Raw genomic sequence first — 23,332 nt, 5'->3', positions numbered from 1 at the left:
CTGAGTAGAGCAGGACAATTATCTCTCTCATCTTACATACAACACTCCTGGTAATGCACTCCAGAATATTAGCCTAGGAGATGCTGAGCATTCTCAAGTCAATGAGCTTTGAAGGTGCTTAGCATCTTCCCAGAAAGCACTCAGCACGTCGCAGTATCAGAGCCCCAGTCCAAAGCCCATTGCAATCCATGGGAGTCTTCTCATTCAATCGGCTTCAGATCAGACCCCAGTACACTGTTAGTTGTTCAAAAGCTGTAAGCACAGTGATGGTCTGGATAGTTCTCTGATATTTTCTTTCACTGTGGGAATGCTGATTTACTGAGTGTAACTTCAAGCACAAGTTGGCCCAGTGAGTCTCCTAAAAGACTGTGTAACGGGGCAATGAACGAAAGAAACCATGTGTATTTTAATGCTTGTTTGCCTGCCTTTCTCAAAGGAACAAACCGCTCTTGGTACAGCCCAGCGCATATAAGTCTTGAAATAAGTATGCAGTGTACTACTGCAGGGGATAGCTCTAAGTTGAAAGAAATATCAGCATGTCATAGTAAAACTACCAAAGACAATGCATTGCAGTTGAATTTCAGTTTTCATTTCACTGTTGCATGATTTTTTTTAACATTACCATGAAGCATATGGCAATGAGTGAAACTAGGACTCAGAATCTGTGCCACACTCTTCTATTCCCATTTACAAAAGTAATGAATTTTGAATGCTCATTATGTTCTTGGTATTGTGCTCAGTCAGTAATGTCAGATTATGAGGCACGGTGATTTACCCCAATCTGCAGAGAGACCTCATAAAAATGTTGCAGATTTTATCACTTTTCAATTTATTTGTAATCTCCAGCATTCTTGACTTCCCTTTTACATGTCAGTAACATAATGATTCTGTCTACAGCAGCAGGAAATATATTTGAATGTCAACAAGGAAAGAATATCAAACAGGATGAAGATGTGTTATCGCATTTTATTCATTCTGAATTTGAGAGTCAGATACCAGTTGCTAACAATTATCTTGACTGTAATAAATCCTTATTGTTACTATTAATTGGCATTATAGTAGTGTCTATTTATCTATGTGAGATACTTCTATAGTCCTTATTACTTTATCTAAGCACTTCAAAATCTTTAATGTATTTATCCTCAGAACACCCCATTAGCCTCATTAACAGATGGAGAACTGAGTTACAGACTCAAAGGTATTTAAGTTCCTAACTCCCATTAAAATCAATGGGAGTTAGATGCCTTTGAGGACCTGACCTAAATGACTTGCCCAAGGTCACCGTGGTAGAGCAGGAAATTGAACCTGGGGTTCCAAGTCCAGTCTAGAGACGTAGCCACTGGACCCCCCCCTTCCTCTCACATTGCACTAGACCCTTTTAAAACAGAAAGGGACTGAGCCCCAGCTGATGTAAATCAGCCTAACTCAATTTGTATGAAGTTAATGGAGCCAATTTATAACCAATTTATAGCAGCTGAAGATCTTGCCCATACTAAGTTGTGATCCCTGCTCCAAAGAGCTCGTGTAACCCGAGACACTAAGGGTACATCTACACTACAGGGGGGAGTCGATTTAAGATACGCAAATTCAGCTACGTGAATAGCGTAGCTGAATTCGACGTATCGCAGCCGACTTACCCCGCTGTGAGGACGGCGGCAAAATCGACTTCTGCGGCTTCCTGTCGACGGCGCTTACTCCCACCGCCGCTGGTGGAGTAAGAGCGTCGATTCGGGGATCGATTGTCGCGTCCCGACGGGACGTGATAAATCGATCCCCGAGAGGTCGATTTCTACCCGCCGATTCAGGCGGGTAGTGTAGACCTAGCCTTAGAGAGAGAGATAAAATGAGTCTGCTCTACAGCCTTAGCTAACAGCCAGTTGGCTTTTAGTTCATGCGGTAGAGGCTCATGCACTAAGCTCCAGAGGCCGCAGGTTCGATCCTGCCTGCCGACGATTGGGATCTGTCGGCGTTACACTCGCAATTGCAGAAGAGAAGCCACATGAAGGATAAGAGAGAGGGGAAAACATGCAGTTGGGCTGCTTCTTCTCACACTTCTGCCAGTTTCACACTAGTGACTTTAATGGTGCTACTACTGATTAGCATAAATAAAGGAAGACAATCAGACCCTGTGCCTATCAATCCCAACTATCCCCGCTGGCTCGATTCCTAGATATTATTAGTTGCCAGTTTCTTGTAGGTATTACAGCAGAAGTGGGCCTCGAGGAGGAAATTAAAGGAGGAGAGGCTAGTGGCCTTAATGACTGTGAGCCAAATTCTCTGCTGGTGTAAATAGGTGAAATTCTACTGTAGGCAATGGAGCTATATCCATTTACCCCAGCACACAATTTGGCCCTAGTTCAGGGAAGATGGCCCTCACTACTGTGGTAGCAGTCTGCAAGCTGCATTCTCCATCCTGAATGACCATAAAGAGAGATGTTCCTAAAGAAAGGAAATGCTGATGGCCATAGACCTGAGAAAGGCTAGGTTCTGCCTCTTCATATCCAGGGCCGGCTCCAGGCACCAGCCTGGCAAGCAGGTGCTTGGGGCGGCCACTCCAGAGAGGGGCGGCACGTCCAGCTATTTGGTGGCAATTCGGCGGACGGTCCTTCACTCCCACTGAGAGCAAAGGACCTCCCGCCGAATTGCCGCCACAGATCGCGATCGCGGCTTTTTTTGGGGGGGGGGGCTGCTTGGGGCAGCCAAAACCCTGGAGCCGGCCCTGTTCATATCACCAAGTTTTCTAACACAGCAGAACCTTTTGTCAACCATGCTTAGCTGCCCACCAGGGGTGGATGGAGTCTCCCAATTCAATGAGTGCACTTCAGTAAATTGCTGAGGGGGCGCCAGGTACCTGCAGCAGCGTGCTCTGCCCCAGGACCACAACCCTAATCCCAGCCTGGTGTGGAGGAGAAGTCACAGGTAAGGGGATGGCTGGAGAGAAAGCCCGCCCCACACTCACCCTGGAGCAGCAGTTCCTGTCCCGTGGGTCTTGGCCCAGCTCCCTGCTCTGAGCATTGTGACCTGGCATACAGGATTGCAGCGCCACTCAGGTTTGGCTTGGCTGTCCCTCCATCGTCATGAGTGGTGCTTCAATCCCAGGCACAATCCCCAGAGTGGGTAGCCAGGCCCAGCCCCTCTTCCCCCACCCGAGACAGGAGCTGCTGCTGTGGGGTGAGTGTGGGACAGATTCACTCTCGCCCATGGGCCTCCCCTCTGCACTGGGCCAGAAGGAGTGTATATTTGCCTGTGAAAATGTACGTTTTCTCAATGCAGTTCTGCTCTTGGGGGGTCTATACCCAAATATGATTAACGTGAAGCCTATCAATATTGTATCAAAAACATTCAGTATTTTTGCACCCTTGGTTTCATTATTTCTGTGGGTGCACAGTAAAGCCACTGCTGGTGTCCACCCACGGTTTCGGAAACAGTTTATTTCCAAGAGAGAATGAGGAACCTAATTTTTAAATGTGTGTCCTATTATGACACCCCAAAACTAAAAGTGGGTGCTTAAATAAAGCTACTCAACATTAGATGGTGAATACTTCAGGTCTAGGACTTAGGAACATGGGAATTGCCATATTGGGTCAGACCCATGGTCCAACTAGTCCAGTATCCTGTCTCTGACAGTTGCTAGCACCAGATGCCTGAGAAGAAGGTGCAAGAAACCCCACAATAGGAAGCTATGGGACTGAGTCTTCCTATATGTGTGCAAACCCTATATGCGGGTGCTTGTACCGTACCTATAGCAAATAATGATTTCCATCCTATTCAGTATATGATATTAATGACATATATAAATTTATGATCCATTTGCATGGCAAACCCTGTAACTGGATGTGAGCTCATGAACCCACTGCATCTGTGGTGATTCACATCCAGGTTACAGACCTGACTGCATGACTGGGGCCTTAGTTTGTCAATTAGCTACATACTTTGAACCACGCATCAATCAATCTCTAAATTTTAAACTAACCTCAGTGGGCACATCGAAGGGCTCAACTTCCGCCTCGGTGGAGTTTGCCTTGTCTGAAGGAGAAGATGATTTCCCATCCTCTGCTTTGTCTGTTTTCTCTTTTCCTTTAGATGCTTTGGAGTCTTTATCTTTGGAAGGTAACTTTATCTCTTTGATGATCTTTGAAAATTTAGACTCTTGCGCTCCCCCTGAAAGTATCTCCACTGCAATTTCAATTAGGAGGCGGCCTCTAAAGGAGACGCCTTCCCCAAAACCTTCATTGAGCTCCTGGTGGTCGTCCATTAGGGAGTGGTTCCTAGGTGAGCCATAGAGATTGATCCAAGCTGGTCCAAAAGTAGGCAAGAACCCTGGAGATGATGCATATTTTACAATATTTGCATTACAAGCTTTCACTCTCTCACACATTGTTTGCAGAACTCTGTTCTCGGAGAGTTTTACTCATAAAGGGGCCCAATCTGGCCCCACTTCTATGGGTGTTGGTGTCCCTCCAGCTGCAGAATGGGATTTGGGGAGGCTGTACTCGTGTGCATATCCCAATACAGTACAGAGCACTGCTCCACAGGGGAAACCTATGTACTATCACCTAGGGACTGGGGTGGTGCCGCATGAACCAGACTATCTGCCACAATGAGTCTCCTCCAGCAATTCCCTCGATGGAATGGGAGAGGTGCCAGAGCCCTGGAGTGGCTCCCTTCATGCTCTGCAGATTGAGACTGGGATGTGGGGGGAAGATCCCTATCCTTGGACCAGGAGTTCCAATGCCCATCCTGTTACTTGGACTGGGAGCTGGGGAGAGGATTTAGCTCTAGGACACTTTATAATGGTTTATTTTTCTCTTTTTGAGTAACTGGGAACAAATAGTTGCCATTGAGTAGATCAGAAATAGAAGGCTGGTCTGCCCCTGAAAAGTGATACATACTTGTTTGCCTGGCAATGCAAGTGCCTTTGGCATTAGCCCTGAATTCACATCTCTTGACCCTAACTGAATTAGAAACACCACATGGAAACAGATCATTGCCACATTCCCAGAAAGGGTAAGAATCCTTTTAGATACTGATCAAAATGGTGATTTTTAGGAGTCTTTGTAACAAAGGGGACAACATCATTCCATTAAACACACAAAAAGATTCAGCTCTGTATAAGTAGGATTTTTCATACAACCAACAAAAGGCCTACCCCTCACTAAAGCCCTTTGGAGTCCTTAATTGGGTCTTAACTAGTATCCAGTCATCACGCTGGTGAATTTTATCCTACGGGCGGGGGAGAGTTTTTATAACAAACATTTTCCTCTTTACCTTTATCTCCATCTTGTTCATTTGAGATTTTTTTCAGGTCTATGAAGTGTGTGGCTAAGGCCACATCATTCATGCTGCCTTCATCCCACACCTGGATTTTGACTCTTCGACACAGCGGGGGAAACATTTCCTTGAAGACAATCTGTTCATGCCACACAGGATCAGCACAGTTTTTTTGCACTGTTGTTCGTCCCTGAAATGAAAGACCAGCAGCTCTAGACCTTGAGGCTAGACTAGATTCTGGAGAACAATGCTGCATGTAACAAAGTCCTCTAGCAAGCCCTGTCTCTTCTATCACAGAGAAAGCATGTGGTCTAAATAAAAATAATTTTTAAGCACAGTTTTCCAGTCTACAGGGCCGGCTCCAGGCACCAGCCAGGCAAGCAGGTGCTTGGGGCGGCCGCTCCAGAGAGGGGCGGCACATCCAGCTATTTGGCGGCAATTTGGCAGACGGTCCCTCACTCCCGCTTGGAGCGAAGGACCTCCTGCCGAATTGCCGCCACAGATCGCGATCGTGGCTTTTTTTTTTTTTTGGCTGCTTGGGGCGGCCAAAACCCTGGAGCTGGCCCTGGCAGTCTAGTATATTTACTGAAACTTGAAAGCATCTCTGCTTTTCTATTAGTCAGTGCTAACACAGAGCATAATGCTACATTGCAATAACTACTGTGGGAGTTTCCTTCTTTGTTTTCTCCTAAGTATTTAATGAAGGGCTACATCCTGGCCTTGGAATTCTCACGCAGAACTAGTAGAGTTTAGTTTGATGTGTAACTCTTCAATGTACCAGTTCAATTCCTCTCTGTGCACTCTGAGTGACATTTCTGCCATGCAAAACTACACATATGGAGGTGGCCTTTCAAATTAAAACTTTGGTTCTAAAGAACAAGTGGTACTTTAGCGCAGTTGTTGCCTGTCAGGTGAAATCTATCCCTAGCTAGCACAAGGCCTTATGCATCACTTGTGACCCATTTCGACTTATTTATTTGCAGGATTATTTTAGTTTACCTTTAAAAGGAGGAACTAAATTAGAATGAGGCAAGTCCTGGCTGCAATGTGCACCCCATGTGACTGGGCATGTCAGGGAGGGCCCAAAGGGGCAGGAATCCTCCACCTAGGCCTGAAAGTGAAAGCAGGGCTGTTCCAGCGACCTTACTGCAACTTCTGGCTGTAGTATTGTTTTTTGCATTCCTAGTTCTCAGGGGAACAGCCAGTGGATCCATGCAGTCCTGGATCCATCTGCCCTAATTCATGCCTCCTGACATTTCATGTGGCTAAAGCAAGATGCAGTATCATTCAGGACTGGCCTGTCTGCTCCAGATGGGTGGAGGGACCAAATCTGAGTGGTGCTTCAATGCTGTGCACCAGGTTGCAACACCATTCAGTTTTGGGGCCCTCTCAAACAAGAGGCTGAGGGCAAACTGCCCCTTTCTGGATGGCCCTGAATGCAGGAAATATTCACTTAATCTGGGGGTTAAAACAGGACAGTTCTGCAAAACCTGGGACTTTTGGGAGGTCTGCCCTAATCCTTAACCCCGCATCCGATAGTAAACACCACTGGATAATTCCTACCCCTATAATTAGAACTGTGTTCCAGAAAACCCAAACTGTGTACAAAGACTTTCACAAACCCACAAATAGGTCAGATATTTGCACCCACATTTTTTTTCGGGAGTAAAGTTTTACATATTCAGAAAGTCAGCTTTGTGCACGTGAACTGAAAGCCTGGGTGCAAATTAGGAAGCTAGAAGTCTGCAATAATGGCTTCATTTGCAGTCGCAATGCATTTGTCATGCACAAAATGAATTTCTGCAAAAGCCTCCATATGAACAGATTTGAAAAGTTAATGAAAAAATATGGGTGTAAATATTCAGCCTGATTCTGATCTCAGTTACACCAGTGTAATGAAGACAAACTCCATGCCAGTCAATTAAGTTACACGAAAGTAAAACTGGTGTAAGTGTAACGCATGTGCCAAACAGGGAGATATCTCTTTAAGAGACCCACTGGGGGGAGGTAGGAGTGAATTGTGTCTGGGTCATTGTTGCTAGGCAGATTAAGCACTCCACATCCAGAAGCTGCTGGAATTATGTGTGGTAGTTTTGGATCTGCTCCAATACAGGGCCAGTGCAACCATTTAGGCGACCTAAGCGGTTGCCTAGGGCACTAGGATTTGGGGGGCGCCATTTTCTTTGGCAGCGACCGTGGCAGCCGGATCTTCGGCCACCCCGGTCGATGCCGGCATTTAGGCGGAGGGAGCTGGGGCAGTGGAGCGTGGGGAGGGCTACCTGCAGCAAGGGGGGGAGGGGGCGGCACGCAGGGGAACTCCCCGCCCCAGCTCACCCCTGCCCCGCCTCCTCCCCGAGCACGCCGCGGCTGCTTCACTTCTCCCACCTCCCAGGCTTGCGGCGCCAATCAGCTTAGGCATCGCAAGCCTGGGAGGCGGGAGAAGTGAAGCAGAGACGGCATGCTCAGGGAGGAGGCGGGGCAGGGGTGAGCTGGGGCAGGGGGGTGCCTCAGGGTGGGGCGCCTCAGGGCGGAGGGAGGGAGCTACCACAGGGGGGGTTCAGGGCGGGGGCTCAGGGATGGGCGGGGGACGCAAGGTGGAAGTTTCGCCTAGGGCGTGAAACATCCTTCCACTGGCCCTGCTCCAATAGGTTCCCTGCTGCTGGGGTCAGACTCCATGAGGGCGAGCAGTCAGGGCAGCTGCTTTACAAAAGGCCATGTGCTCTGTGTGAGTTGGGAGAAGCTGAGCACAGAAGCAGGCTGTTGTCCCTAACTCGGCAGTATTTTGCAGCAGGTTAGTGATATTGTTAACCCTCTAACAGGGCAGCCTGGGCAATGGTAATTATAGCAAGGGGAAACTCGGAGGGAAAAATAATTTATTCTATTTTAACTGTATGCTTTGAATGTTGTTTTGATTTTAGCCAAACTGTTTTAGTTAAATTGTCTCAACTAGTCTGAGTCACCAACTAATGGGGAAAGAGTCATTTATATTTTGCTATTCTCCGTTTTCTATTTTCTTGTAACAGGATTTTCTTAAAATCTATACACTTGTGACTTAACTGAGTGGTTGGTTAATCAGTTCGCTGACTAGCTAGCAGTGATTTCAGCAGAGGAAGAGTTTGCTGGATCCCAACGGAAGATTCCTACAAGCAAGTCTACACTTGGGGAGGGGGTTGATCTATGTTACGCAACCTCAGCTACGTGAATAATGTAGCTGAAGTCGACGTACTTAGATCAACTTACCGTGGTGTCTTCACTGCGGTGAGTCGACTGCTGCCGCTCCCCCGTCACTCCGCCTGTGCCTCTCGCGGCAGTGGAGAACAGGAGTCGACAGGAGAGCGCTCGGGGATCAATTTATCGCATCTAGACTAGACAAGACGATCCAGCGGGTAGTGTAAACATACCCTTAGATTGTATAGATTTGGTGACCAAAGACTCTAACTGAGACTTAGGTGAACTAAAGCTAAGCTTTTGGGAACTCTCAGTTTCTTCTCACTATGTTTCTGTGGGGACCAAACTGTTCAGATTTTAATTTTTCTTCATTTATGTTTATGTATAACTGTGAAGATAATGTCTGTGGATTATAAAATAGCTGTGTTATGCTGTAAAAATTAGATTATTATTTGTTTCTTTATCATAAGATTTTATAAAGTTTTTTTAATTAAATTCATTTCTTTAGTTCCTTTTGGGACCTAAATGTGGTGAGGCTGACCCTATGCAATCCTTGCTGAAAATCATTAGAGAATGACCTGTGGGTCTCCAGCTACTTTTCTATGGGAGTCGGGTATTTTTAGGCACTGGAGCGGGGCAGTGAAGTGAACTCTAGCTCACCCAAAGGTTACATAAGGCAAGAACTAGGCCTTTGGGCTTTGTCTGCACTAGCAAACTTCCTAGCCCGAATGAAGCATGAGTGAATCTCCACCAGTGGTAGCAATGGTGGAAATTACAGTACAAACAGGCCTCATCTGTAGGGACAATAATAAAAACAGCAGCGCCACTAGAGCCCTATGTCTGCGATACAGCTTCCACCACAGCTACCATCAGAAGAGAGTACAGAATGAGAGCTATGAAATTCATTAGTGAAGATGCAGCCTTAGAATCCAGCTTGTGACAGCTTGGGAATTTTTAGCCTTTCGTGACTGTAAGCGAATTAGACGTATCGCATTAGCATAATACCACAGTGTGTAGTTTTTCTGCATCATGACTTCATGTTTTATTAATGTGAATCTACAGCACTTTATTTTCCCTACTACTATACCACTGGTATTAAGTCAGCCATTTACTCAGGTCCTGAGCAATTTGGGCACTAAAGATGACAAAAGAATGTACTCATCCTACTTTTCAAGACACTAAGCTCTGGTCTACAGTACAGAATTACTTTGGTATAACATTGCTCAGGGATGTGAATAATCCACACCCCTGAGTGACGTAGTTATACTGACCTAAGTGCTGATTTAGACAGTGCTATGTTGGTGGGACAGCTTCTCTCGCCAACATAGCTACCACTTCTCGTGGAGGTGGATTAACTAAGCCAACAGGAGAAACTGTCTCCCGGCTTAGAGCATCTTCATTGAAGAGCTACAGCTGCATCGGTGCAGCTGTGCTGATGCAGTGTTTTAAGTGTAGACCTGCCCTAAGTAAAAGTGCATCAGCTTTAACGTTTGCAAGTAACTCAATAGGAAACAAGGCCTACATTTGTGAGCAATACAGTCCCAATTTACCATTTGACCTGCAAACATGACCACCACATACGGATCCACAAGGTCCTTACTGTCGCCCATGAATGCTTTGGTGACATTAGCCATGATGCTGGAGTTCATCTTTGGAAGCCCCTCTGCTTTATAGATTCTCACATAAAATCTGGCCCATGGTCTTTCAGATGGAAATCCTTTGGGGATCAAGAGGTTCCTACAAGAAAAAAAAAAGCCATTTCCCTCAGAATGAAAACTCAGCTAGACAATGAAGTGATTCCAAGACAATTTTTTTAACAAAGGGGTCACACCATTTTTTTTACAGCGTAACTTGTGATAAATACTGTGTCCCAGAGATGGGGGATGGGAATGGGGGACATGAAGTGTGCATTTGTTTTTCCACCTAAATAAAAGCGTTCTCTAGTGACCATAACTGCAGAAGGCGGCAACACCACTTGGCAAGCAGATGTCTATGAAGTGCCCCTGCTAGAAATGTTTATATTTTGTTCCTGTAAAATATATTGAGTATAGTGATAGGGCAGCACAGCATATGGTGTGTGTAGCTTGTAATGGGGGGCAGTGTTTGTACCTGTATATAAAGAATACACACACACACACACACACACACAATAGGGGGATAAAGAATATCTTCCTGTCATATTGGTTTAAAAAAAAAAAAAAAAACACCTCAAGTTTGCTGCAATCTGGTGCATTCTCCAGGCAAAAAATTGCTGTTCAGAAATATTTCAAATAGCCCCAGAGTAAAGTCAGTCAGGCAGGGAGTTAGCAGTATCCTGAGATGAGAATGAACTCCTTCAGAGGCAGGGGACTGACAATAATGCCCCCCTTTCATTTGCTGGTGGAATTAGAAGAACTCTCCTGCCCCCCATCCCTTCCCAGCACATCAAAGCAGTACATACAGAGACTTTGGTTAAAACAATCCCAGATTAGACAAGCAAGGCATGTATTCTATAAACAGGAGAAAAGGACTTTTCATGGATTTTTTTTCTCTTGGACAGATGAAAAGTAAGGAAATTTTTTACAGTACTTTTCAATTTGCTCTTCAGCATCACTTGCTTTCTGAATGGCTTGTATCGTGTCTCCTTTCCCAGCAACACTGATATCACACTTCAAGTATCCCTTGGCTCCTGTCCTAATGTCAGCAGGGTCTGTGAGAAGTGCCCACTTGTCACAAAACTGATGACCTGTAAAACATACAAGCTAATACAAGTCATGGAAGACAGGAGACATTCCAGAAGACCGGAAAAGGGCAAATATAGTGCCCATCTATCAAATGGAAAATAAGGACAACCCAGGGAATTACAGACCAGTCAGCTTAACATCTGTACCGGAAAGATAATGGAGCAAATAATTAAGCAATCAATTTGCAAAAACCTAGAAGATAATAATGTGATAAATAACAGTCAACACGGATTTGTCAAGAACAAATCATGCCATACCAACGTGATAGCTTTCTTTGACAGGGTAACAAGCCTTGTGGATGGCGGGGAAGTGGTAGATGTGGTATATCTTGACTTTAGTAAGGCTTTTGATACTGTCTCACATGACCTTCTCTTAAACAAACTAGGGAAATACAACCTAGATGGAGCTACTATAAGGTGGATGCATAACTAGTTGGAAAATCATTCCCAGAGAGTAGTTACCAGTGGTTCACAGTCATGTTGGAAGGGCATAACAAGTGGGGTCCCACAGGTATCGGTTCTGGGTCCAGTTCTGTTCAGTGTTTTCATCAATGATTTAGAAAATGGCATTGAGAGTACACTTATAAAGTTTGCAGATGATACCAAGCTGGGAGGGGTTGCAAGTGCTTTGGAGGATAGGATTAAAATTCAAAATGATCTGGACGAACTGGAGAAATGGTCTGAAGTAAATAGGATGAAATTCAATAAGGACATTTAGGAAGGAACAATCAGATGTACACATACAAAATGGGAAATGACTACCTAGGAAGGAGTACTGCGGAAAGGGATCTGGGGGTCATAGTAGATCACAAGCTAAATATGAGTCAACAGTGTGACGCTCTGGCAAAAAAAGCAAACATAATTCTGGGATATACTAGCACGAGTGTTGTAAGCAAGACATGAGAAATAATTCTTCTGCTCTACTCTGCACTGATTAGGCCTCAATTGGAGTATTGTATCCAATTCTGGGTGCCACATTTCAGGAAAGATGTGAACAAATTGGAGAAAGTCCAGAGAAGAGCAAAAAATGATTAAAAGTCTAGAAATCATGACCTATGAGGGAAAGATTGAAAAAATTGGATTTGTTTAATCTGAAGAAGAGAAGACTGAGAGGGGACATAACAGTTTTCAAGCACATAAAATGTGGTTACAAGGAGCAAGGGGAAAAATTGTTCTTCTTAACCTCTGAAGATAGGACAAGATGCAATGGGTTTAAGCTGCAGCAAGGACGGTTTAGGTTGGACATTATGAAAAACTTTCTAACTGTCAGAGTGGTTAAGCACTGGAAAAAATTGCCTAGGGAGGTCGTGGACTCTCCATCATTGGTGATTTTTAAGAGAAGGTTGGACAAACACCTGTCAGGGATGGTCTAGACCAGTGGTTCCCAAACTTGTTCTGCCGCTTGTTCAGGGAAATCCCCTGGCGGGCCGGGCCAGTTTGTGTACCTGCTGTGTCTGCAGGTCCAGCTGATCACGGCTCCCACTGGCTGCGGTTCACTGCTCCAGGCCAATGGGAGCTGCTGGAAGCGGCGCAGGCCAAGGGACATACTGGCTGCCACTTCCAGCAGCTCCCATTGGCCTGGAGCAGCGAACCGCGGCCACTGGGAGCCGCAATCGTCCGAACCTGCGGACGCGGCAGGTAAAGAAACCGGCCCGACCCGCCAGAAGTTTTCCCTGCACAAGCGGTGGAACAAGTTTGGGAACCACTGGTCTAGATAATAATTAGTCCTGCCTTGAGTGCAAGGAACTGGACTAGATGACCTCTCGAGGTCCCTTCCAGTTCTGTGATTCTGTGATTCTATGAAACACCACTCAGGACAATTTCTAAGGGCTCTGACGCTGGGCATGCAGCTGGCACAAACACGCCCACTGCAGCATGCATGTCAGCAGTCAGAGAGCTGCAAACAATGTTTGTACTTTCCTGAGAATAACACTCCTGCTCACCAAGAACATTTGCAAGTGATAATAATGGTGAGTGGTGGATGACTGAGAGGGAGAGGCACAGGCATGTGAACCAGAGCTGAGTGGAAATAAACACGCTTGGAGGAGCAGTGTGAAGTGCTGCTCAATGAAGCCCTAGGTGGGAACTACAGGCAAGGCACAAGCACAGCAGCTGATTCAGAAGAAAACAGTGGGAGGATGGGAAAGAGAAGCCCCAAGGGAAGAAGCTGAAAGCTGAATCTGCTAGAGGCTTTCAGTGTCAAAGTGTATGGCCCAGTGCACCCCTCTCCAAATGATGGCTGGTGTCCGTTTAAGCAAGGTTGCTCTTAGCCAGGTTTGAACCAGGGTTTCTTGATCAACATAGACAGAAATATTTCCCTCTGTGTTGACTACCTCAGAGGAATATATGAAAGAGGAAGCCATTGGGGCAGTTCTGTTGAATAGCCTTATATAGTAGGACAGTTATAAGGGGTAAACCTGCTGCCCAGTCTAGCCTGGTAAACAGAGTGCAGACAGGGCCTGTGTCTTCCATATTCTGAGTGGCTAGAGTGATGAGTGAAATGGAGTCTACAGACTCGGGCTAATGCTATGGTGTAGGCATTCCCGCTCGGGCTCTGAGACTTCCCCTCCTCACCAGGTTTGAGAGCCTGAGCAGGAACATCTAGACTGCTATTTTTAGCACTGTAGCACAAGCCCGAATCTGTAGACCCAGGCTCTGAGACTTGCTGCCGCAGGGTTGGTTTTTTTTGCAGTGAAGTCATAGCTTCTGTGTTTCAGCTCCCTAGCTATAAAATAGCATGCCCCTCCCTCACTGGGATGCTGAGAAGTTAAATACATTAAAAACTGTACTGCAGTGTAGATATTTGTTTTCTAGAACCACAATTCCAGTCTGTGACTCATAGAGCTGGTCATAAATGTGAGGTAGGAGGAAATCAGCGAAATTCCTTCCTGGGCTGTTTATTTAAAATTTCAGAAAGTGCTTAACAGCTCTAGAGGTGATGATGCAAATGGGCTGGATCTTTTCCTCTCTCTCCTGCTTTGTCTCTTCTTCCTTTGTCTTTCTCTGTTGTTTTTCTCTTCTCATTTCACCGTCCCACATGGTCCCTTTTCCAGTCTCCTCTCTATCTCCCCCATTCCCTTCCTGACCTCCCCTCTTATACAACACACGGGACCAGATTTTCAAGCGCTCACCATACACAAATGGGGCCAGCTTTTCATAAGAATTCATACTCCATTTAATCACCTAAATAAGGGCCAGATTTGCAAAAACACCTAGTTTTCTGCAGCTAACTTTGCAACACTTAGCATGCAACATGCTGAGCTCTTAAAAAAAAAAAAAAAATTCCAGCCATTTATTTTGGTGACTAAACAGAAGATGAGCTCTTTTGAAAACCTGGACCTTGGTGAATCACTCTGTGATGGCCCCAAGAAGAGATTCACGTGACTGAAGAAGACAAACAACAGAAAAAACACATATGAAACAAAAGAGAAGTTAGAAAATGCATCTCCTACCTGGCTGATTATACACTGTCCCCAAATCTACTTTAAAGGAACCAATCAATAAGCTCCCGATCAGCTTGTTGTGCATAACCTGTTAAAGAAAGGCACATTAGAGATTCCCTTCCACTCAATATATGAAACACCATTCCAAGCAAAGATATTTGACATAGATGACAAAAGCAACCACAGAAGCCAGTAGGGATCGTATCTAACAACAGACATAGACACCTTAGGGCTGATCAGTTTTTGTGCTGATTTAATTGTATGAGTTTAGAAACCAATATAGTTAAATCAGTGGAACCCACAGTTATAACAATATAAAACTACTTATATATGCCCATTTAAACAAGCAAGAGGGATATAAGGAGTTTTATCCTGGAATAACTGCATCCACGCTAAGGGCTGTGCCTGTATTGTTTTCTAAACCAGTAGTTAAATTGGTACAAAAACTGTGTGTAGGCAGAGGAGAAGAAATTACATTGTTACTTTCCAAAGTTTCAATATGTATTTCGCGCAATGGGCCCAATGCTGAGCTCACAAAATGTCATTCTATTGAAATCAGTGAGTGACACGGATGTAAACTGGTGCAAATCAGAGGAAGATCAGGTCCATGGGACACTTGCTCCATCCTTCCAGATTAGGGATTCAACAGCAGCATCTCCTGGTCAGATTATTCCCCCTCACATCTGGATTTGGTTTTCAAATCCCTGAGTCTGTACCACTGATGACAAGCAGGCTGCTGGCCAGCAGCATTTCCTTGTGGTGGGGTTGGAAGAAGAGCGGTGTGAACCTTTTGTTATGAAACAAATCTCACTGGTTTTGGGTTTAATTAAGAGTCTGGAACTCAACCCATTTTTGAGAAAAGGTTCACAAGAGCTAGCAGATCTTTCAAACAATTTTTGACCAAACTGGAAGGAGAGATAGGCCTGAAACTAAAATCCTAGATCTGGGTTAGGATCTGAGTTCATAGTTCATGTTTCTAGAACAGCCAAATCCACACGCCACAAACTTGGGAAGAATTCAAATTTGGATCTGGATTTTGAGCCCTCAAATTTGGAAGCACATGTATCCAGGGCTTCAGTTCTATATATTCTAGACACAGATACAGACTGGAATTCAGGTTTTGGTTTGGGTCTGTCATGGAGGAGATAGACCTTGAGTCTCCTCTCAAATCATAGGACATGTAGCCCAAGGATCATGTGACTGTAGCCTTCAGCAATGCCTTCTGGGAAACTGAAGCAGCAGCCAACCTAATGCCAGACCAGTCAAATCACTAATATAGTATCCATCTAATTTTCAAGGAACCTGAGTTAAAATAGGCTTTGGGGTTCAAAGAAACCATGAAAACTCAGTGGTTTCACCTTGAAGCCAGGGAAAACAACAGCTTTGGATGAATTTCACTTTGACTTTGTGGCTGCAATAGGGGCCTGAACCCATGGAAACCAAACTGGCAGCCCCACTCCACATAAAATACTTTCACAAGTCCTGCGCAACCAAAACCATGACATTTATAAAGCTTTAGTCGGGGCAAGAAAGGGATCTATTAGAGCGAAGGTCAAGGGCAGGGTCCAGTTCTCTCATTGCTCTCCTTTTATTTTCTCTCCCCTCTCCAGAGTCTGAGTGGATATTCAGGGATAGTCCCATGTGAAAACTACACTTTGTGGGCAGATAGGGGCCTTCTGGTGAGAAGTGTGAGGAACCCTTGTACAGTGCGGGTGCTGAGAGCCATTGAATCAAACTGTAAACCCTGTATATGATGGAAACCATTTCAAGCCGGGGTGCGGTAGCACCCCTAGTTCCAGCACCTATGCCCCTGTGAGATTCTGAGTGTTCTCTATTCCCACTGAAGTCCCACAGGGCTCCACCCCTTGCAGGATGGGGCTCTTAAATTGACAAGGAAAATAAGTAACTAACAGCTCTTGTGTGCAGTGCTCTGTATATATTTTTTTCACTCTTATTTCTCAAGCTTCCCCCGCTGTCCAATCCTCCCTGCTCTCCACCCAGATGTAGTAAAGGAGGCAAGTTTGAAGTTTCAAATCAAACTCTTTTTCTTTTCTCCCTGGGGAAAGGGAGGAAGGGGGGAAGAAAGCACAATAACCATCTGAACAGCTAAAAACCCATGGTGGATTTTTTTCACAATCAATAAACTCAAAAAATAACTGAAGGGATTTTCTTCAAACTTTCCAGCTGAGAAGGAGCAGGAGAAATGTCAGCCTAGAATGTATCTGAGTAGTGGGGATAAGGGCTTAGAGTGAAAGTACAGTATCAATTATGCCTACAGCATTGAAAGGATGTTGCCATAATGTGTCTCTGAAGATGTTAATGAGAAGGAAATCTATTCATTTTTAAGGGCTTGAGAGACAGAAAAGGGCCCCATTCTCCCCCAAGAATGGAAATCGAATGGCAGTTAGACTAACTGCTGGGCATGGTAGTGCTGCTACATTATTTGCTTTCCTGAGGATTCTAAATACAAGTCTGTACATTTCCATGATAATACGGATTCAGTGTGCGAGGGATTAGTAGTCCTGAAGGCTGTTAAACTTTGCTTCTCCTCAGGCTAGCTTCAAACCAAGCAAATGTAGGAAGTTTTCCATCCCCTATGGTGCTATTTCTTGCCAGGACACGTATTTGCTCACTCATTCAATTTTATTCCCTTAACATGCTGGCTTTTTCTAAAGCCATGTTCCAAGATAACTGAAATGAATTCCTGATTATAATAGCATACATTAGCATTGCATTAGATTAGCATTTCCTTTATAAATGCCATATTTTGTTTATGACCTAATCATTACAACCTTGGGGCCAAATCCTCTCCTGGTGTAAGTCAAGTATCTCCATTGAATTCAATGCAACTAGGTCAATTTACACCAGCTGAGGCACTGGCCCATTTTCTCTGTTGAAACTTGGCATTCAGGCCCTCAACCCAGATGCTGACAAATGGCTAAGTTACCGAAGGAAAACTTAATCAGAAAGATTAGACGTGGAAGTAAAATAACAGACATTTACCAGGTGAAGGCTTGTTGTAATTATAGTATAATTCAAAGAAGAAGATGTAGTGTGGAGAAAAAATGAATAAGCAAGATATTGATTTAATATGCTCTAATTACTTTTGTATCTTTTAAATATCTGTAGATAAACATATAGAATTCAAATGGAAGAACTATTTCTCTTGGGAAAATATCTACTCTTCACGTGCAGCAAGTATTTTACAAAGAACTAATTCCATGCTCTATGGGTTTGATCCTGCTGGACAGCGCCAGGCACCAAAACATGCACGTAATTGGGGTTGAAATACACATCTGTGCGAAAGACCAACAAGGGGGCCTTTGCACTAGTTGATCCCCAATGAAGCTTTATATTAAGGGTGTAAGCAGAGCTTAACTGGTCCAAAGACCTTGTGCCAGCGCTCTGCATAGGGTGAATTTCACCCTTATATGCCCAAGCTACGTAGGCAAACACCACAACATTAGGTTGGAATTTGGAATACAAACTGGAAATTTGCTAACACCGCTGACTTGCTGGGCCTCAAACTGGCCATTCGTACATGAAAATACCCACTTTGTGCACCCAACCAAGATAACTGCATTTGAAGCCCTGCACTTCTGATGGTATGAAAATTGAGACTGGATCCTGGCTCTTCAAATACACTCCTCTTGTAAGTATTCTCACACTTCTTATCAAACTGTCTGTGCTGGGCTAGCTTGATTATCACTTCAAAAGTTTTTTTTTCTCTTAATTAATTGGCCTCTCAGAGTTGGTAAGACAACTCCCACCTGTTTATGCTCTCTGTATATGTGTATATATATCTCCTCAATATATGTTCCATTCTATATGCATCCGAAGAAGTGGGCTGTAGTCCACGAAAGCTTATGCTCTAATAAATTTGTTAGTCTCTAAGGTGCCACAAGTACTCCTGTTCTTCTTTTTGCGGATACAGACTAACACGGCTGCTACTCTGAAACCTGATCTCTATGAATCTTACAACAACAGGTTTTGTATGCATGGATCCACGTGATTCTTAGGGCAGGTCTTCACTACGGGGGGGGGTGTCGATTTAAGATACGCAAATTCAGCTACGCGAATAGCGTAGCTGAATTTGACCTATCGGAGCCGACTTACCCCGCTGTGAGGACAGCGGCAAAATCGACCTCCGCGGCTCCCCGTTGACGGCGCTTACTCCCACCTCCGCTGGTGGAGTAAGAGCATCAATTCGGGGATCGATTGTCGCGTCCCGACGAGACGCGATAATTCGATCCCCAAGAGATCAATTTCTACCTGCCGATTCAGGCGGGTAGTGTAGACCTAGCCTTAGACAGTCATCTGGTTCTGCCACTCAAATGTGGGCCTTGTTCTGATCTAGGCCTGGTGTTTTTGTTATAAATGGGCAAAGTACTTCATAACAAACAAACAAAAAAAGAACCTTTCCCAATACCTTGAACCATTGTTCGTTTCTCTGACCAAATTCAAACTGAACCATTTTTAATAGTTTTCAAATTTTTGGATGTGAGGCTGGGACTGGAAGCAGAAATGCTGAAATACTACATGAGAGGCCAGGCTTGGGGTATTTCTAGCTATGAATGCAAGTGGCACTGCCCCATATCTCTTAAGCAGTTCTTGCCCAGTTTTAGGTTTGAAAAAGGCTTGGGATACATATATAGGACTAGATGCTCTGCTGGTGTAAATCAATGTAGTTCCACAGAAGTCTGAAGAATTGTCCCTAAACTATAGATACTTGTCCAAACCCCAAAACCAACACCCGCTTAGATACTCTCATCATCTTGGGCTTCAATGGGAAACAAATGTGCACTTCCTTGGTATCATTATATTTGCTTGTGTGAAACATTCAACTACTGATTTCTCTCTGGGGAAAGTGCAAATTAGATCATAGAATCATAGAATATTAGGGTTGGAAGAGACCCAGGAAGTCCAACCCCCTGCTCAAAGCAGGACCAACACCAACTAAATCATCCCAGCCAGGGCTTTGTCAAGCCGGGCCTTAAAAACCTCTAAGGATGGAGATTCCACCTCCTCCCTATGTAACCCATTCCACCACCCTGCTTCACCACCCTCCTAGTGAAATAGTGTTTCCTAATATCCAACCTAGACCTCCCCCACTGCAACTTGAGACCATTGCTCCTTGTTCTGTCATCTGCCACCACTGAGAACAGCCTAGCTCCATCCTCTTTGGAACCCCCCTTCAGGTAGTTGAAGGCTGCTATCAAATTCCCCCTGACTCTTCTCTTCTGCAGACTAAATAACTCCAGTTCCCTCAGCTTCTCCTCGTAAGTCATGTGCCCCAGCCCCCTAATCATTTTCGTTGCTCTCCGCTGGACGCTCTCCAATTTGTCCACATCCCTTCTGTAGTGGGGGGACCAAAACTGGACACAATACTCCAGGTGTGGCCTCACCAGTGCTGAATAGAGGGAAATAATCACTTCCCTCGATCTGCTGGCAATGCGCCTACTAATACAGCCCAATATGCCCTTGGCCTTCTTGGCAACAAGGGCACACTGCTGACTCATATCTAGATTTTCGGTCCACTCTAATCCCCAGGTCATTTTCTGCAGAGCTGCTGCTTAGCCAGTCGGTCCCCAGCCTGTAGTGGTGCATGGGATTCTTCCTTCTTAAGCGATCTATACCTTTTTTACATATTAAACCTCTCAATGCTATGCGAAACACACACATTCCTCATAGCGTACTTTAAATGCTTCTTCATTCCTAGAATCAGCTATTTTAGGAATATATTCCCGGCAGAGATTAGCAGTTAATTCAGAGCCACACAGCTTTCCCCAGGTGCATGAAACCATCTTTGACAAAATGAATATCCGTATCTTTATTCATTTCAGTATTCAAAGCAAGACTGGTTGGGACAGTTGGATTTTCTCCTTGGGGTTTCACTACAACAGAGTCAATGCAGTGCTGAGCATAGCAACTTAATTTACAGTTGGGTTCCTTTTCCTCCTGAATAACAAGCAACAATTAAAATGCTAGGATTGTCTTAGCACTGGTATTGCTCATGCCTAAAGAGCTGGAATGCAGCTTTCAAATTTGAACTTGGGTTGCATCTGAAGACCTGAGTTAACCCTCCCCTCCCCCCACCCCCCAAAAAAGTTTCAGGTCAGTAAACTGAGAAAAACTGATGTGAAGGTTGAAGATTAAAGGGATTAAGACAACAATGGGGCTCCATTAACACTAGGTGAAATTCATCCTCTACAGAGGGCCAGTGTGAGGCAAATGTACCACTCAAATATTCAACCAAGTAACACAATGTTCACTAGTTTATAATTTACTTTCAAAAAGATGCCCATGAAAATTCACACTGGATCTTACTGTTGGGTTGTTTTAAGTCTCTTTAAGTCATTACCAGTTGCCTCTTCTACCTTTCCCCATCCCTCACTTTACCTTAGTACACACAGTTTCAACCTCATGATACCATTGGCATTTAAAACAAAATTGTTTCTCTTTTTATGAACATCACTGTTAGGCCTAGTATAACACACACAGCTGAATATTTGATCCTTGTTTAATAAAACAACATAAAACTTCCCAAAATACTTACAGAGATTTTGATAATTTTGTCAAACAAATGCATTTGAGGTCCAGTGAAGTCAAACACAAAATACTGTGGAAAAACAAAATTGCAGATTAGTGTTGTCCTTATGCTGTCTTTAGCAAGCACTATTTGCCACAGAGTTTGAAGTTCTGGCCTAATCTAATATAAACACACACTACATTTATTTAAGAGCTCTAAATCTACAAGGTAGAGGCAGAGAAGATAGGAAGCCCAGAAGAAGAAATAATTTGGTTTGCTTTGGAAGTTATTTTATCAAACTCCTTGTGTAACTTGCAAAAGCAAGTGTCAGAGCGATTTGAACTTGGAGAGTGTGACGGTGGGTTGGGGGAACTTGTCTGGGAAGAGCTCATGAATGAGGGATGGGAGTGGTAGAGGAGGAATGAGACACGGCGAGTCACATCCTTGGTGGATCAGATTGGAGGGAACGTGAAAAGAGAGGTTGAGAGACGCAGGATGGAACAGAGTTGTCACTTTTGCTTTTCCGTACTTTAAAAGTAAACAGCTTGCTGACAAACTTCACTTGTCAGAGAGATTAGATTGCTTTAGTTATTAATCTCTAGTCACTGTAATATGAACAGTCACCATTCTGCAACCGTTTCAAACAGCATCTTCCCAACTGCAAGGTACTTACTTCATTGTAAAATGGGGCATTTGTGCCTTCTTTGACTGTCGTTTGCTTCTTTTCATCTCCAATCTCTATGATCACCATTGGATCAATATTCTCACCAACTAATTGCCGGGCTTCAATTATTGTTATTGCGATCTGCAGGGCATAAATACAACACATGCACAAAAACAGTCTCAGATTCAATCCCATCAGTTATTTTAATTAGCATAAGTAGTGTTATTATAAATGTGTGCACTGCAGTCTACTCACCTGATAATTCTGGGATTTTATTTCGCCATCATGAATTTTGGACACCAGTTTTGCTCTGTTTAAATTATGGAACACAATATTATGCATCACCCATCAAAAACATTACATTCTTAGTTCTTTGACACATGCTCAAGAGATGTGTTTAGTACCATTTTCCTTGAAACGACTATTTTTTAGTGACTAGTTTTGAGATAGGCTACTTGGTTTTATATCACCGGCAGTCTCTTCAAATGTGAGCCCTGGGATATTTCTTGGGGATAATGATACCAAGTGTTTCCATATCTCCCCAAAACAACTTTGTGTTTCTTCAAATGTTATCTTAATGCTTAGTATGAAAATGCAAAGAGGGATTTAATGCCAGGAACTGAAGGTCTCTGTCTGATTCTTATCCAGTTCATAGATTTTAAGGTTGGATGAAACCATTATGATCATTTAGCCTGACCTCCTGCATAACACAGGACATGATATTCTAACTTCATCAGAGTTCTCTCTCTCTCTCTCTCTCTCTTTATATATATATATAGAGAGAGAGATATCTATCTATATCTATATCTATATCTATATATATATATACATTGATATGTAACCCCTGCTTGCTAGGAGTGGCACTCTGTCCCCCACTAGTGGTGTCTAGGCCCAGTGGAGACTAATAAGCCTGCTAAAGGTTTGACTAACAGAGACATGTCTTTTAGCTCAGGCAGTAGAGGTTCATGCATTAAGTTCCAGAGGTCCCAGATTTGATCCCCACTGCCGACACCCCTGTGTGGGTCAGCATTTTGTAACAGATGCACGTCTCTTAGCCAAGGTTGTAGCAGGCTCATCAATCTCTAGGGGACCTAAACAGCACTAGTGGGGGACACGATGCCACTCTGAGCAAGCAGGGTTACATATATAAGAAGTAACTCTGCACATGCAGAGTATTATAGAGCTATAGATATATAGCAGATATAAATACAGGGTCTGATACAATGCGCACTGAAATAAATGAAAGAATTTCTGCTGACTACAGTGGGACTTGGATCAGACTCACATTTTTTCCCCCAGATCATCAACCATGACAACTCTCAAGATTTCTGTCCTCTTTCTCTAACTCACTTTCATTAGCAGCTTAATCCTGGTCCTCCCTCCATTATTCACACTCTGCAGCGACCTGTATCTGGTGACAATCACAATCTACCATGTAGAAGTACAGCAGGTGAGAGAGTCGTACTTTCAGCAAGTTGATATTCTAGCCATGGGATGTGCTGCCAACAGCAGTGCTGTCACTGTAGGAATGTGTT

General features: G+C 44.2%; 1 protein-coding gene across 2 annotated transcripts in view; it reads right to left on the bottom strand.

The window, feature by feature from the left end:
* FER1L6 (fer-1 like family member 6) overlaps positions 1-23,332 on the bottom strand; it is a 147,034-nt gene that overhangs the window by 77,047 nt on the left and 46,655 nt on the right. For both annotated transcript variants that reach the window (XM_065586105.1, XM_005288782.5), the window contains exons 4-11: positions 22,053-22,107; positions 21,807-21,938; positions 21,161-21,223; positions 14,614-14,692; positions 11,008-11,164; positions 9,990-10,176; positions 5,269-5,461; positions 3,974-4,320 (exon numbers count right to left, since the gene is read on the bottom strand). In XM_065586105.1, coding sequence (XP_065442177.1) covers positions 3,974-4,320; positions 5,269-5,461; positions 9,990-10,176; positions 11,008-11,164; positions 14,614-14,692; positions 21,161-21,223; positions 21,807-21,938; positions 22,053-22,107 — 1,213 coding nt within the window. The remainder of the gene's footprint in view (positions 1-3,973; positions 4,321-5,268; positions 5,462-9,989; positions 10,177-11,007; positions 11,165-14,613; positions 14,693-21,160; positions 21,224-21,806; positions 21,939-22,052; positions 22,108-23,332) is intronic.

This window comes from Chrysemys picta, chromosome 2 (genome assembly GCF_011386835.1).
Source record: "Chrysemys picta bellii isolate R12L10 chromosome 2, ASM1138683v2, whole genome shotgun sequence".
In the NCBI taxonomy this organism is placed as follows: Eukaryota; Metazoa; Chordata; order Testudines; family Emydidae; genus Chrysemys; species Chrysemys picta.
This window is presented reverse-complemented; position numbering and strand designations above follow the sequence as displayed.